Below are 17,643 nucleotides of genomic sequence, written 5' to 3'. Positions count from 1 at the left end.
ATTTTCACATGTGTTTTATCATTCCCTTATCTGCCAATGACATTATTTCAAAGAACTTTATAGTATCTTGCCCCGAGAAACTGTTCTCTGTTTTAAATTTCAATTATTTGTGTGTTTGTAACTCTTTAGGAGATCTCCCAATGTTTTCCGTAAGAGGACACAAACAAAATTTTAATTGTAATTTGCCCTTTTAACCTCTTGGAATCATTTCAGTGAATTTGGATTATTCTTTTAGAGTTCAGTGTATAAATTGTACATATCAGTCAGAGTCTTCAGCCCAGGGCTCTATACAAATAAAGCATAATGTTATTCTTTCTATAGTTCAACACGGTTGCCATAAAAGCCAAAATTTCAGTTGATGTTGATGTAGCATTTCCTATTTGTTTGAAAGCTTTAATTGGTTTATAATGTGGATTTATATAAGTAGGTGCTCAGATCTATTGGTTTCCTCAGCAATTTAGACACATGGTCCTGTGACTGCATGAGTTATATGGGTTTATAGGTAAATCAACCCTAATGTGCAGGTGTGTGGTGGAATCTTGGGGGTAGGGGGGGAAGCTAAAGAGAAAGTGGGAAAATAAAATGGGGATCTGTATAAATGGCTAATTGCTGGTTGATTCAGAGTCAATGAGGCAAAGAACCCCTATTTCTCTAATCCTCCATGGATCCAGACCTCGTGAATTCTTATTTCTTCACAGTGAAATCCATTTCCAGAAGCCAACAACAGTAATTTGTTTGTCCTATTCGTGTATCAGTGAGTTAAATTTTCACTGTTGGTGTTCACTGTGTTTAGTCTCTGCTGGAAGTGTTGGGAGTACAAGTGGTAAAATAAGTGTATTAACGGGAGAACTCTGGCTTTGCAGAGGCCACATACCCACAGAAAGAAGAGGGGGCGGAAGCGGCGGAGACACAACAGCAGTGTTACCACTGAGACTATTTCTGAAACAACTGAGGTACTTCATGAAGCTTTTGAGAACTCTGATAATGAGGGTCAAATGCTTTGCTTGGAACCTACTTGTGAAGAAGAGGAGGATTATGATTGTGATGATGAAGAGAAGAATTACTTCAAGCATCGCTGTGGCAGTTTGGACTTAAAAACGAGGAATCAGTCAGATGAAGGAGAAGATTTCTGTAAAAGTGCAGATGAAGCTCCTGAGAAAGAACAGCATACAGGTACAAAACTATCATGACTAACTGTTAACATAATTCTCCACTTTTGGATAATAACAAAGACTTTAAACAGAAGATTTAAAAGCTTTGAAGTAGCTGTGACAGTAAGGGAGAAGGAGGGAGGTCATTCTAAGGCTGGCATTTAAACAAGGAAAGTAGAAGAGCAGAATCCCTAATTTAAAATGTTAGAGGGCATCTAACTTTCTGTTTCTGGGGTTGAACCTTGTACTTGGGTCCGGCACTCCAGCTGTCAGTAAGATTCTGCTTAGAATCCGCATATCAGAATTTAGGCAGATCTTCTTAAATCAAGAAGCCACCCAATAAAGTTGATAGCAACTGAATACACAGCAGAGTTTGACTATGTTTGAATCTGTACACATTACTGTGAATGTGTGCACCATATCTCCATACATACGTCTGCAACCACCATCCTTCACCAGTAGAAATCTAACACCATTTCTATCTATAGCAAATTAAAATCAATCTGTTGATATAATGCATCCCTTCAATTTACATAAATATGATCTTAAACCCTCTGCAGATTACTAGAAATTGTTCTTTAGTGATACAATTTTTTCATACTTTCCAAATGTACCCAAAAATCTAAAACCCCACCAAACATTAATTAAAGTCAGACTTAACATTGTCTGCTGTATTGTGTCACAGTGTTCTGTGTGAAACAGTCTATCAGTAAATGGCTGTATGAAATGTACATGCATTAATCCATTTGACGAGATTTACAAACACTATAATTCAAGCAGAAAGATTCTATTATTATTAGTATAACAGCCTCTAGACCAATTCAACAGAATTATTCCTCTCCACTATTTATACACCATTGTTAGGTTCAGCTCTGCTCATCTTAATGTGCGCAGTGTATGTTATACTAACAATATGTAACTGGTTCATAGTGATCACTGTAATGATGATTATAGAAGTATGGCAGTGAACAGTATGCTTTTGGTGTTAAATATCTGACCTTGTACATTGTACTAACATGTATAAATGTATGACCATGTACATTGTGTGAACAATCTAGAGATGTATGAAAGTGTGTACTGCACCAATAATGTACAACTATTTGTATGATTGAATTGTAAACGAGAGTGGTTTCAGTTTAAAAAGGATTTTTGTAAAGGCCTAAATAATGGTCTGGATCACAGTAAAATACTGCGAACAGTGCAGTCAGATGCTTTTTTTATATAAAAGATAATTTATTCCTCAGAAGTATATTTTTATAAAATTAATTTTAGATGCGATAACTGCTCTTTTACTGGATTTTTTTTTCTTTTATCTATCTTCTGGAAGTCTTGTCCGTTGTGTTGGTGTTTTTAGTGACCTAGTACACAGTGAAGCCATGTGTAGTGCCCCAGGCTGTAGTGGAACATGAACTTTACATGTGGTTCCCTCACAAGCTGGATTCTAAATGTCAGGTTTGCTGCTTTGTGATGGTACTCAGCCCAAAGTGTGCCCCAGTTAAACGGATAAGTTAATTTTGTACTAACATTTTCAATGTCCCATCCGTTTAAAAAGGCAGATGAATTGCTGCTTCATACAGGATGCCATGATGTGAGAGAAAGCGAAGAAAATACCTTTCATTTTTGAATACATTTTGACTAAATAAATACTCCAGTCCATTTCTAAGTATGTTCAGTTTGCAATATTTTATCCAGTAAATCCTAACTTCAGTAACTCCTTATCAGTGGCCTATTCTCAGCCACAGAACAGACCTAGAACCTAGAGGACATAAAGAAATCCATACCTTTTGCCAATGATCATAGTAATAGCTTAGCTTTAGCGAAGAATGTAGAGGATTCAAGCACTTAACAAATATTTGATATGCCATCAGTAATAAATCTGTGGGTATTTTTAGTTGGGTAACACAGTATATTTCTTCTTTATAGAATATGGCGCAAATGATAATCCCTTCTGCATTATATTTTAGCTTGCTGTTAAATAGCAAGATAGCAAAATAGCAAGGGTTCTGAAGGAAGTTGCTGGAGAGATTGCGGAGCCATTGACAATGATCTTTCAAGAATCAGTAGCCTCTGACATTGTACCAGATGACTTGAAAATTGCAAATGTTACTCCGCTATTTAAAAAGGGTGGGAGGCAGCAGAAAGGAAACTATAGACCTGTTAGCCTGACATCGGTGGTTGGGAAGTTGTTGGAATTGATTGTTAGGGATAAGATTACGGAGTACCTGGAAGCACATGACAAGATAGGCCAAAGCCAGCATAGTTTGCTAAAAGGAAAATCCTGCCTGACTAACCTACTGCTATTTCTTGAGGAAATTACAAGCAGAGTAGACAAAGGAGATGCAGTAGATGTGTACTTCAATTTTCAGAAGGCCTTTGACAAGGTGCCGCACATGAGGCTGCTTAGCAAGTTAAGAGCCCATGGAATTACAGGGAAGTTACTAGCATGGATGGAGCATTGGCTGATCAGCAGAAAACAGAGTGGGAATAAAGGGATCCTATTCTGGCTGGCTGCCGTTACCAGTGGAGTTCCACAGGGGTCAGTGTTGGGACCGCTGTTCTTTACAATGTATGTTATTGATTTGGACTATGGAATTAATGGATTTGTGGCTAAATTTGCCGATGATACAAATATAGGTGGAGGAGCAGGTAGTGTTGAGGAAATAGAGAGCCTGCAGAGAGACTTAGATAGTTTTGGGGAATAGTCATAGTCATAGTCGGGCAAAGAAGTGGTAAATAAAATACAATATTGGAAAGTGTATGGTCATGCACTTTGGTGGAAGAAATAAACGGGCAGAATGTTATTTAGATGGGGAGAGAATTCAAAATGCAGAGATGCAAAGGGACTTGGGAGTCTTTGTACAGGATACCCTAAAGGTTAACCTCCAGGTTGAGTCAGTGGTGCAGAAAGCGAATGCAATGTTGACATTCATTTCTAAAGGTATGGAATATAAGAGCAGGGATGTGATGTTGAGGCTCTATAAGGCACCTGTGAGACCACACTTGGAGTATTATGTGCAATTTTGGGCTCCTTATTTTAGAAAGGATTTACTGACATTGGAGGACGTTCAGAAGATTCAAGAGAATGATTCCAGGAGTGAAAGGGATGCCGTATGAGGAACGTCTGGCAGCTCTTGGGCTGTATTCCCTGGAGTTCAGGAGAATGTGGGGGGATCTCATAGAAACGTTCCGAATGTTAAAAGGCTTGAACAGATTAGATATGGCAAAATTATTTCCCATGGTAGGGGAGTCTAGGACGAGAGGGCACGACTCCAGGATTGAAGGATGTCCAGTTAGAACAGAGATGTGGAGATATTACTTCACTCAGAGGGTGGTAAATCTGTGGAATTTGTTGCCAAGAGTGGCTGTGGAGGCCAAGTCATTAGGTGCATTTAGACCATAAGATATAGGAGCAGAGTAGGCCGTTCGACCCATCGAGTCTGCTCCGCCATTCAATCATGGGCTGATCCAATTCTTCCAGTCATCCCCACTCCCCTGCCTTCTCCCCATGTCCTTTGATGCCCTGGCTAATCAAGAACCTACCTATTTCTGCCTTAAATGCACCCAGTGACTTGGCCTCCTCAACCACTTATGGCAACAAATTCCACAAATTTACCCCTCTCTGACAAAAGTAATTTCAACACATCGCTGTCCTAAATGGACGTCCTTCAATCCTGAAGTCATGCCCTCTTGTTCTGGATTCCCCTACCATGGGAAATAATTTTGCCATATCTAAATTGTTCAGGCCTTTTAACATTCGGAATGTTTCTATGAGATCCCCCCACATTCTCCTGAACTCCAGGGAATACAGTCCAAGAGCTGCCAGACATTCCTCATACAGCAACCCTTTCATTCCTGTAATCATTCTCGTGAACCCTCTCCAATGTCAGTAAATCCTTTCTAAAATAAGGAGCCCAAAACTGCACATAATATTCCAAGTGTGGTCTCACAAGTGCGTTATAGAGCCTCAACATCACACCCCTGCTCTAATATTCTACACCTCTACAAATGAGTGCCAACATTGTATTTGCCTTCCTCACCACCGACTCAACCTGGAGGGTAACCTTTAGGGCATCCTGCTCAAGGAGTCTCAAATCCCTTTGCATCTCTGCATGTTGAATTCTCTCCTCATCTAAATAATAGTCTGCCCGTTTATTTCTTCCACCAAAGTGCATGCCCATACACCTTCCAACATTGTATTTCATTTGTGACTTCTTTGCCCATTCCGCTAAACTATCTAAGTCTCTCTGCAGGCTCTCTGTTTCCTCAGCACTACCTGTTCCTGCACCTATCTTTGTATCCTTGGCAAATTTAGCCACGAATCAATTAATCCCATAGTCCAAATCATTGACATACATTGTAAAAAGCAGTGGTCCCAACACCGACCCCTGTGGAACTCCACTGGTAACCAGGAGCCAGCCAGAATAGGATCCCTTTATTCCCACTCTCTGTTTTCTGCCGATCAGCCAATGCTCCACACATGCTAATAACTCCCCTGTAATTCCATGGGAACTTACCTAGCAAAGCAGCCTCAAGTGCGACACCTTGTCAAAGGCCTTCTGAAAATCGAAGCATACCACAGCTACTGCATCTCCTTTGTCTACCCTGCTTGTAATTTCCTCAAAAAATTGCAGTAGGTTAGTCAGGCTGGATTTTCCTTTTAGCAAACCATGCTGGCTTTGGCCTATCTTGTCATGTACATCCAGGTACTCCGTAATCTCATCCCTAACAATCAATTCTAGCAACTTTCCAATCACTGATATCAGGCTAACATGTCTATAGTTTCCTTTCTCCTGCCTCCCACCCTTCTTAAATAGTGGAGTAACATTTGCAATTTTCCAGTCATCTGGTACAATGCCAGAATCTTTTGATTCTTGAAAGATCATTGTTAATGCCTCCGCAATCTCTCTAGCTACTTCCTTCAGAACCCGAGGGTGCATTCCATCAGGTCCAGGAGATTTATCCACCACTAAGCTTCCTGAGCACCTTCTCAGTCGTAATTTTCACTGCACATACTTCACTTCCCTGACACTCTTGAATGTCTGGTATACTGCAGATGTCTTCCACTGTGAAAAATTGTGAAAAATTATGCAAAATATGCATTCAGTTCCTCTGCCATCTCTGCATCTCTCATTACAATATCTCCAGCGTCATTTTCTATTGGTCCTTTATCTACCCTCAACTCTCGTTTACCCTTTATATACTTAAAAAAGCTTTTAGTGTCTTCTTTGATATTAGTCGCCAGCTTCCTTTCATAATTCATCTTTTCCTTCCTAATGACCTTAGTTTCCTTCTGAAAATTTTTAAAAGCCCAATCAATCCTTTATCTTCCCAGTTGCTTTGGCTTCCATGTATGCCCTCTCTTTTGCTTTTACTTTGGCTCAGACTTCAATTGTCAGCCATAGTAGTGTCCTTCTTTCATTTGAAAATTTCTTATTTGGAATATATCTGTCTTGCACTTACTTCATTTTTCGCAGAAACTCCAGCCATTGCTGTTCTGCTGTCCTTCCTGCCAGTGTCTCCTTCCAGTCAACCTTGGATAGTTCCCCTTTCATACCATTATAATTTCCTTTATTCCACTGAAATACCGGCACATTGGAATTTAGTTTCTGCTTCTCAAATTTCAAAGTGAACTCGATCACTGTTCCCTAAGGGTTCCTTAAATTTAAGCTCTCTTATCACCTTCAGATCATTGCACAACACCCAATCCAGCACAGCCGATGCCCTAGTGGGCTCAACAACAAGCTGTTCTAAAAAGCCATCCCTTAGACATTCTACAAATTCTCTCTCTTGAGGTCCAGTACTGGCCTGGTTTTCTCAATCCATTTTCATGTTAAAATCCCCAATGATTATCATGACATTGCCCTTCTGACATGCCTTTTCTATCTCCTGCTGTAATTTGTAATACACATCCCAGCTGCTGTTCGGAGGCCTGTAAACAACTGCCATTAGAGTCCTTTTACCCTTGTCATTTCTTAATTGAGCTCATAGAGACTCTACACCTTAACCCTTTCTAATGATTTAATATTATTTCTTATACACAGGGCTACACCACCCCCTCTGCCTTCTAACCTATCTTTCTGATACACCGTATACCCTTGGATGTTCAACTCCAAATGGCAGCCATCATTTAGCCAAGTTTCAGAGATGGCCACAACATCATACTTACCAGTCTGTAGCTGAATTTCAAGATTGTTCATTTTATTTCTAATGCTGCATGCATTCAAATATAACATCTTCAGTCCAGTATTTGTTGCTTCCTGTGTTAACTGCATCAGACCTCTATTGCCCTGTAACTCATCCCACTGGCTGTGATTATGCCTCATCTGCTGCCTGCCTTTTCTGTCATCTCTGTTGCACACTATCTGATTTATTTCTGTTTTCCCCTTCCTCAGCCCTATCACTCCGGTTCCCAACCCCCTGCCAAATTAGTTTAAACCCTCCCAAACAGCTCTATTAAACCTGCCTGCTAGGATATCAGACCCCTTTGGGTTCAGGTGTAACCCATCCTTTTTGTACAGGTCATTACTCCCCCAGATGAGGCCCTAATGATCCAGAAACCCGAAGCCCTGCTCCCTACACCAGTCTCTCAGCCACGCTTTAATATCCCTAATCACGCTATTCTTCCGCTCGTTAGCACATGGCACAGGCAGCAATCCTGAGATTACTACCCTGGAGGTCCTGCTTTTCAGCTTCCTACTCAACTCCCTGATTTCTCTCTTCAAGGCAGAGATCGATAGGTTCTAGATTAGCCGGGGCATCAAAGGGTATGGGGAAGGCAGGGGAGTGAGGATGACTGGAAGAATTGGATCAGTCTATGATTGAATGGCGGAGCAGACCTGATGGGCTGCATGGCCTACTTCTGCTCCTATGTCTTATGGCCTTATGGTTTTAAATATTTACTAGCCCTAAAGTGATCATTAGAGCTGATATAATTAGCTTCATGTACAACATTGAGAATTACTTTGCACAATATCACAGATTAAGCTTGTGCAAGAGCGCATACTGGTAACTCTTTGGTACTCTTATTTTCACCTTGCCCTACTGAATGAAGTAACTCATTAGGCCCTGTCCTCCAGCTTGTTCATTCTAACCAAGTTGCTAAAATTCCACTCACCTGCATGTGGCCCATATCTTGCAAAAAATTTCTTATCCAAGTACTTGTTTAAATATCTTTTAAACATTGTAATTGTACACATCTCTTACCAGCTCGTTCCTTATACCAACCATGTGAGAAGGTTGCACCTCAGATTCTCTTTAAATCTTTCCCCTCTCATCTTAAACCTATGCTCTCTGGTTTTAGACAACTCTACCCTGAGAAAAAGGCCATAACCATCCATCTTTTCCATTCCTCTTCTGACTTTATAAACCTTAGCCCCCGTCACTCCAGAGTCAACAGTACCACCCTTTCCAGTCTTTCCTTCTAAACTGAACCCTCCAGTCCTGGCAGTAATCTTGTGAACCTTTGCTGCATCAACTCTGGCTTCATCACATGCTAGAACTGCATATAATTCTCCAGGTGCAGTCTCAGGAATGTCCTATATAATGCATGGAGCAGTGGTGTTAATTCAGTATGAATCACCTCCTTTGCAATAATTGACCTTTAGAAACCCAAACAGCATAAATACTCTCCCAAAAGTCTAACTTCCTCTTTACATCCATTTTCATGCAAAGGCCTTGATTTGTTAATGGGGTATGGTTCTTCGGCACAGCCTCTGATACCTCACCCAAAAGTCAGGCTTTCCAAGCACTGCAAATAGCATAATCACTTAGTGAACTCATGTCCACATCACGCTTTGAAAAGGAGGCACTGGATGGTTATCAGGAGCCATAACGTTGTGCCAAAGTAATTAAAAATATCAGTGGTCAAATAGTCTAGTCACAAAACAGATAACCAAACTAGATTCTTTGTAACTGATGTAAAGTGGTCTAAATGTTGGCATTTCTTGTTTGATTTAATTCTGCCTTAATTAATGGATATCACTCATCTTTATGAGATTTATCAACTTAGTGAGCGTTTTGTTAATCCTTTAACCCGATAAATTATTTAGATACAAACAATATAGAGACTATTTCCATATGAAGCATAAAATTTCAATTGAGATTTGCCTCTATTAGAGCAGAAATCACTTTATATAATAATAGATCATTCTTGTTATCTTTACAAGTGATGTTTTATTTAATTTGCTGCACTAACATGAACTGTACATATTTTAATCGCCGATGTTATTCAACTGGGTAGCAGTAAGCACTTAAAACAAGTTTCTTTTTTTCTTGCCCAGATAAAGCAAATACTGATATCTCTTCAAAAGAGAACACTGAGGAAAACTCTGTTGATTCTGAGCCTGTAGCGAGAGTTGTGAAACGCAAAAAAGGTTGGCCAAAAGGAGTGAAGCGTGGTCCAGCTAAATGGAAGCGTAAAGCTGAGAATAAAACTGGCTTTAAACTCAACCTGTATACACCACCAGAAACTCCCCTTGAGCCTGAGCAACATGTCGCATCAGAGGAGAAGTATGTAGTGTCTGAACAGACAGCTGTTGGTGAGCAGCATGGTGAGGCAGCCCCTTCCATAACAGAGGGAGATGAACTTGAAGGTGAGCGGAAGGTAGAATCCTCAGAATCTACCTCCCTATTGAGTCAGGAAAGGGAACCTGTAGAAGAACCAACTATACAAGAACATAAGTTTACTAGTCCAGTTCCTGAAGATGAAACTCATAATCCTGAGCAAGAAGATGATGATGATGATGAGGAGGAGGAGGTGAATCAAAATGAGGGCCATGATGCAGACGATGAAGATGACAGCCACATGGAGTGTGCTGCAGCACTGGAAGAAAGTCCAGAGGAAGAATCGCCAAAGCAGGAGCCATTCTTAGAGTTAAATATTCCAAGTAATTCTACAGAGCAGAAAGATGAGTTGGATCAAAATACTCAACCTGTGCCAGATTCTGAAGACCAAAGCAATGATCGTGAAGAGATCTTAGAGTGCACACCAGATTCAGGTGAAGATCATGCCAGAAGCCAGGATAGTAAGGATAATGGAAAGCAGACCCCTGGATTCAGGGAGCAGCATATCAGTGCAGTGCCTGACACAGAGACAGCACAGGCTGTTCAGTCATTGACACAAGAAAATGGTGAACAAGAAAACACTGAGCAAGTAAACACCTACCAAGACTGTGCAGAGACCATGGAGGCCTGTCAGACACTGCAGCGTTACTCTCATACAGAGCAGAGTCCACACGTGGATGACAGCCAGCAGTCAGACCACAGCAGTCCCCTTTCATCTGTTCATTCAAACCCCAGCCAGTCGGCTCGTTCTGTGAACAGCCCTGGTGTGCCTCCCATTGAGAACAGCTACACTCAGATCAGCCCTGATCAGAGTGGCACCTCTGCACCACCTTTACAGAACATAGAAACCAGTCCAATGATGGATGTCCCATCAGTTTCGGACCATTCACAACAGGTAGTGGACAGTGGCTTCAGTGATCTGGGCAGCATTGAGAGCACAACAGAAAACTATGAGAATCCGAGCAGCTATGACTCAACCATGGGAAGCAGCGTCTGTGGCAACAGCAACACACAGAATAGTTGCTCATTTAGTAACATATCTTCCAGTAGCCTTACTCAGGGCAGCTGTGCAGTAACTCAGCAGATGACTAACATCAATGGTAGTTGTAGTATGATGCAGCAGAACCGTATCAATTCCCCACCAAACTGCACTGTTAAGTCTCCCCAGAATTGTATAATTGAAAGGTCTCCAAGTAACAACCAAGCACAGCAGCTGTCACAGTGCGGCATGACCACCAGTTTTGTACAGGCAATACAACTGACGGACATTGCCGAAACCGGAAGCTCAGGCATTAGTATCTACGACAGGATGGGTCAAGGTGATTTTGGAACTGGGAGCTATCCACAGCCATCTGCCAATTTCAGCCTGGCCAAGTTGCAACAGTTAACTAACACAATCATGGATCATCCATTGCCTTACAGTCACTCAGCTGCCGTCACTTCCTATGCAACAAGTGTCTCTCTATCCACTCCACATTCTGGCCTTGTCCAGCCTCATTCCTTATCTGGGGGAGCTCCAGCACAACCAACAATGACTCCCCCACCTAATCTTACTCCGCCACCAATGAACCTGGCATCGCCACTTCTACAGCACAGTATGGCAGCTCCCAATATTGGGATCCCTCACACTCAGAGACTGCCAACACAGATACCAACAAAGAGCCACGTCGCCGTTCGCTCCAAGTCGGTGGCTCACCAGCAGCAGCTCTACGGCCGTGGCACCTCCACTGTGGCCATGCAGCCGGCGGCACGCTCTGTCAGCTTGCAGCGCACCATGAACATGGGTCTGGTGTCCACACCACCTTACAACGTCAGTTCCATGAATGTGAATGCCCTGAATGCAATGAATGGCTACAGGATGACCCAGTCCATGATGAACAGTGGTTACCATGGCAACCCGGCCTACATGAATCAAACTGCCCCCTACCCCATGCAGATGCAAATGAGCATGATGGGAGGTCAGCCATACACTCAACAACCAATGCAGAGTGCACCTCATGGTAACGTGATGTATACGCCACCAGCTCATTACAGTCACATCAACACCGGCATGACCAAACAGCCTTTGAATGGCTCCTACATGAGGAGGTAGATTTGGGTCAGATAAGATAATTAATAACAGGGAGATTCTGCATAGCTGGAAGCAAATGCAGAGTGTGAGGTGATCCACTGAGAAGACCACCTGTTTTGCTGAACTGTCACGAGAAAATAGTTTTGAAGAAATTATTAATAGCACTTTGTGTTCAATCTGTTGACAGAAGGAAGTCTTATTTATTTTTTAATTCAAGTTAGGTGGGACTTGTTTTCACTTTGCGGTATCTGTAGTTCTCCTTTGTGTGTGGTGTGGACAGATGACGACTTTGCAACATGCGTGAAAACAGAAGCAGCAGGCCGTGTGTTAGAAACTTTCAATGTGCCTGTTGCCCTTGGAGAAAGTTTGGCCAGTTCTACATTGAGAACAAACAAGCTTACAGAGAAGACAACATAGCCACACCTGGGGCTGTAGGGGATATCTGTTATACAGTACAAGTATATTTGAGTTTTGTGAAGCTGATGGCTAATTCAGCATGCAACTGAACATCAGTGGAAGAATTTGTTTGTGACTGTGTGTCCTTTAGTAAAACAGGAATGTATTGTGTTTAACAGCAAGCCATTTGTTATGTTTTGCCTTTATTAGGTTTTACTAGCTTTGAAGTAAAATGAAAACTATATTTTTGTTAATTCTGAGACTGTAAAAATTGTAAAAGCTGGACCTTGAGTTCATTTGGCAGTTTTTGAAAAGGTTACTTGAAAAAATGTTCAGTGTATAATTGAGACATTTTTTTATACCTGATTTCTTTTCTTCAGTGAGGCAGCTTTCTGTTTTTTAAATGATTGCAAAGTATTCTGTTTGACAAATGAACACACAAATTGTGTTAACATCATATCTAAATATTTGTACATGTCGGGTTCAGACAAGCAAAGCTTTTTCACGAATAATGTCAGCCAGTAGCAGAACTGTTGGCTGAGTAACTGTCCTGAGATGTGTTGCCCCAATAATGAACATCTTTAACTATTCATTGGCATTCCATCTGTAGATTTTTCTATCTTTAGAGAATATTGAAGTTCTATTTTAAAAAATTTTAGATCTGTAGTGTGTGAATATACCAACATATGCTTACAAAACGCATGTAAAAAGCAAAAGTATTTGTGTCTGTTTATATTGCTGACTTTTTGTAGCCTTTGTACTTGCACATGGTGACTGTAAGGCCTGCGAGGGAAAAGCTGGATACGTGTATAAAGATAGGAGACAGACAAGTGAGGTGCACTTGAGTTTATCAGTTATCCTTCCAGCCAGTCACTTCAAAGGACGCTGTACATTTTAACATGGAATAAATTATGTTGACCCATTGACAGAGTTTCTGTGCTCTGAACTTTCAGAATATTGTTGGTGATGATAGATTAACAGGTACTTAACATTTTTTACAGGTTTGCATACATTTTTGCTACATTTTTAGAATCTCCTGCTTATATTAATATAACCATGGTAAAATGTTTCAAAATGTTCAAATAAGGCATCAGGCAAGAATGAAAAATAAATGGACACATGAGGCTGCTGGAATATGGAGCTACAACCAATCTGCTGGAGGAACGAGTTGAGCAGCATTGTCACAATTTCAGAGCAGAACTGGGTTAAATAAATGAATGAAGACTCCAGAAAGCAGGGAAATGAGTGGGCTGCAAACTAGATTTCAAAAGAACCAAATGCAGAGAGCAGTGATTGCTGACACTGAAATGAGAGGGAATGTAAAGTGGTGTTGGAGAGGAAAATGCTGAGTGGGGAATGTCAGCATTTCCGAAGTATTTGGCAGCAGCCTACTGTGACAAGACTCAGGCTGCCAAAACCACATACAAAACATGGGCTAATTCTGACTGAATTGTAGTTTGTGAGAAGGCAAAGAATCTGACTCAAGAACTCTCTGGATTCTGCAGTGATTTGGGTGGAGGTGAAGTAATCACCTGGCCGGATCAGCGTTAGTGTGGTTCTTTGAAATCCCGTTGTGGAGCTGATAGATCCATAAAACCATAACAAGTAGGAGCAGAAGTAGGTCATTCAGCCCAGCAAGTCTGCTCCGTGATTCCATCGGGGCTAATTCCAGATCCCACTCAACCCCATACACCTGACTTCACACCATATCCTTTGAAGCCCTGACTGATCAGGAAATGATAAGCTTCTGCCTTAAATAAACCCACAGACTTGGCCTCCACCACAGTCTGTAGCAGTGCATTCTACAGATTCACTGCCCTCTGGCTAAAAAATTCCTCCTTACTTCTGTTCTAAAACGTCACCCCTCAATTTTGAGGTTGTGCCCTCTAGTTCTAGATACCCCCATCATAGGAAATATCCTCTCCACATCCTTTCTAGTCCTTTCAACATTTGGTAGGTTTCAAGGAGATCTCCGCGCCCCCCCCCCCCGCATTCTTCTAAATTCCAGTGAGTACGGGCCCAAAGCTGCCTAAAGCTCATTATATATTAACCCCTTCATTCCCAGGATCATCCTCGTGAACCTCCTATAGACTCTCCAATCACAGCACATCCTTTCTGAGATGCACTGTGTTCCAGCTGCCACTTTGCTCATTCTTCCAATTTGTCTTAAGTCCTCCTGCAATCACATTGCTTCCTCAGCATTATCAACCCCTCCACCTATCTACACATCATCTGCAAAAGTTGCCACAAAGCCATCAATTCCATTATCCAAATCACTGACAAACAATGTGAAAAGTAGCAGTCCCAAAACTGACCCCCTGAGGAACACCACTAGATACTGGCAGCCAACCAGAAAAGGCCCCTTTTATTCACACTTGCTGCATTCTGCCTGTCAGCTGTTCCTCTATCCATGCCAGTATCTTCCCTTTAACGCCATAGGATTTTATCTTGTTAAGCAGCCTCATGTGTGGCACCTTATCAAATGTCTTATGAAAATCCAAGTAAATGACATCCACTGCCTCTCCTTTCTCCACCCTGCTTGTTACTTCCTCAAAGAACTCTTAACAGACTTTTCAGGCAAGATTTCCCTCTACAATAACCATGTTGACTTGGCTTATCATTAGTCTCCAAATAACCCAAAACCTCATCCTTAATAATAGACTCCACACTTTCCCAACCACTGAGGTTAAGCTAACTGGCCTATAATTTCCTTATAGGTCCAGTAATTATTCTTTGTGATGAAGAAACTGACTCTAGTCCTTACAAGAATCAGACAATGCTGCACATCATGGAGGGAAACATTCATTTCAGGTATTCACTGCTAAAGAACGAAGACTGATCTGATGACATGTAAGGTAAACATTCTGACTTAGTTTGCAGATGTATAATTATAACTAACCATGAGCTCAGTCAACTGTACAACAGACAAACATTGAGCTGGACAGCAAAACAAAGCAGACTCTTAGTGCCTCATAATTTTCCTGATATTTAGAATATACCTCCCTTAATTTAAATCATTCTGAGATGTTTATTGCACAGGAGGAACTAATTCAGCTCCTTGAATCCAGACCTTACAAAAATAGAGTACTGTCATCCATCCCTCCTCCCAGCTTTAAGCCTGTGGCTTTCGTAGCTTTCACCACATCAGATGCTTTTTAAATGTCAGCAATGTCCTTGTTTAGGCATTGTGATCCAGATCCTTTCTCAGTCAAATGTCTCCTTGCTTCAGTGAAAGAGTCCCCATATCCCTCACAGAAAAGAAGATATTTGAGCTGATTATAGATGAACCATCTCAGCCTTATTGAAGTTATCGCAGGAGAAGGTTGCATATGTGAACAATTACAAGAGCTTGGAGGAGATAATCAAAACAGATCTGAGTCTGTAGCGGAAGCAGGAAAAATAACGAAACAAAGAATGATGACGACATCAACAAATAATGTTTTGCCTTTGCTGCAGAAGACAAGATACATAGCAGATACAAGGCTGAACTGGGGGAACCAATGACTAAGGAACAAAGTCATGGGAAATTACGGTAATAACTCCCCCACCCCAGAACAAATCCCATACATCCTAGTCTTCACAGCAGAGATGGTGTATACATTAATAATCTCCCAAAATGCCTTGGATTCTGGTACAGCAGATTAGAAGATGGGCAGCACTATTTAAAAAAGAATGGATTGCACTAATATGATATAGTAACCTGTCAAACTGATATCTTTGATGCCAAAATGCTGGAATTCATCATAAAAGACTGATGATCAGATAATTCAGAAAAATCACAGTACGAGCAGAGTCAGACCATAATAGATAAGGGAACTGAGTAGATGTAGTCTCTCTGGATTAACCAGATGTATAAAGTGACATTCAGAATTGTATCCCCTAAAGTAAAGGCTTGTGTGGTTAATTTTGTTTATGATACAAAACTGGGTAATGAGAAAGATGCACCAGGGTTTCAAGGGGGTAAATGTGGTTAAATACAGGAGTTGGGATGTTATGTTGAAACTGTATAAGACATTGCTGAGGCCTAATTTTGAGTATTGTGTGAAGCCAAGCTAAAAAGAAAGCTATACATAAGATTGAAAGAGTGCAGAGAAAATTTATAAGAATGTCGCCTGGACTTGAGGACCTGAGTTAGAGGGAAAGGTTGGATAGGTTATGACATTTTTCCCTAGAATATAGAAGATTGAGAGGAGATTTGATAGAGGTATACAAAATTATGAGGGGCATAAATAAAGTAAATGCAAGCAGGCTTTTTCCACAGAAGTTGGGTGAAACTACCATCAGGTCATGGCTTAAGGGTAAAAAGTGAACTGTTTAAAGGGAATGTGAGGGGGGTCTTCTTCACTCAGAGGGTGCTGAGAGTGTGGAATGAGCTGCCAGCGCAAGTGGTGGATGCGGGCTTGATTTCAACATTTAGGAGAAGTTACGGGTAAGTACAAGGATGGGAGGGCTATGGTCCAGGTGCAGGTTGATGGGACTAGGCAAGTTAATGGTTTGGCATGGACCAAAGGGCCTGTTAGTTTGCTATGACTAAATGGCAGGGGTTCCCAACCTGGGGTCCACGGACCCCTCAGTTAATGGTAGGGGTTTATGGTATAAGAAAGATTGGGAGCCCCTGGTCTATGTGCAAAAATGTGAGGTCATCGACACTGGTAGAAAGCATAAAGGATTTTTTAAAATATATACATCATTTAGATGGTGTGTTCTGAGGGAGTTGGCATCTTGAATACAAATCACTGTTAAAAAGCAGTTTAAGCCTACATTTAAGAAGAAAACAGTATGTTGAGCTTAGTTGGAGAAGGATTTGAATTCATTAAAACACTGTACAAGTCTGGTTTCACTGTTGAAAGAAGAATATCTTTGCAGTTGAGGGAGTTGAACAAAGGTTCGACAGGATTGATTCCAGGGATGGGAAGTTTAGTTTATGAAGAGAGGTGAAACAGACTCCGCACATGCTATTTTGAGCTAGAAACCTGAGAGGCAATCTCATTGAAATGCATGTTGGCAAACATTTGCAAAGATGATGTTTCCTTTGACTTCAGTGTTAACTGTTGAGGACACCAATCACGTGGGCTGGCAGTACAAAGGAAAGTAAGTCTTATTGCAGCTTTACAAGCTTTGGGAGATTTCATTCGGAGAACTGAACACTGTTTTAGCCTCTCTGTACCAAAAGATGGGCATATTTGACTTAAAAGTTAATGCTGTATATAGATTTGATTGAATTAGGGAAAAGAAGCAGACTCAAAAAAACACTGGGGAAGATGGGCCTAATCTCAAAGGTGATCTCATTAGTACTGAGAGGTATGGACCGAGTAAGCACTGTATGGTGGATTCCTCCAGGTAGCCAATTGACAACTAAGGATGACAGTGAAAGGATAGAGATGAGCCATGTGTGGCTGAAATGAGAAGAATTTAAGTCTTAGAGAATTGTAAGTCTTTATAATTCTCCATTCCATGGGATTA

General features: G+C 41.2%; 1 protein-coding gene across 5 annotated transcripts in view; it reads left to right on the top strand.

Moving 5' to 3' along the window:
* Nucleotides 1-13,130, top strand: part of kat6b (K(lysine) acetyltransferase 6B) — a 236,014-nt gene extending 222,884 nt beyond the window's left edge. For all 5 annotated transcript variants that reach the window (XM_072282937.1, XM_072282935.1, XM_072282936.1 and 2 more), the window contains 2 exons: nt 864-1,173; nt 9,431-13,130. In XM_072282937.1, the coding sequence (XP_072139038.1) occupies nt 864-1,173; nt 9,431-11,805 (2,685 nt within the window). In that variant the 3' untranslated portion in view covers nt 11,806-13,130. The remainder of the gene's footprint in view (nt 1-863; nt 1,174-9,430) is intronic.
* Nucleotides 13,131-17,643: the final 4,513 nt, after the last annotated feature.

This window comes from Mobula birostris, chromosome 18 (genome assembly GCF_030028105.1).
Source record: "Mobula birostris isolate sMobBir1 chromosome 18, sMobBir1.hap1, whole genome shotgun sequence".
Classification (NCBI taxonomy): Eukaryota; Metazoa; Chordata; class Chondrichthyes; order Myliobatiformes; family Myliobatidae; genus Mobula; species Mobula birostris.
Note: the sequence above shows the minus strand (reverse complement) of the source record. Positions and strands in the feature narration are given on the sequence as shown.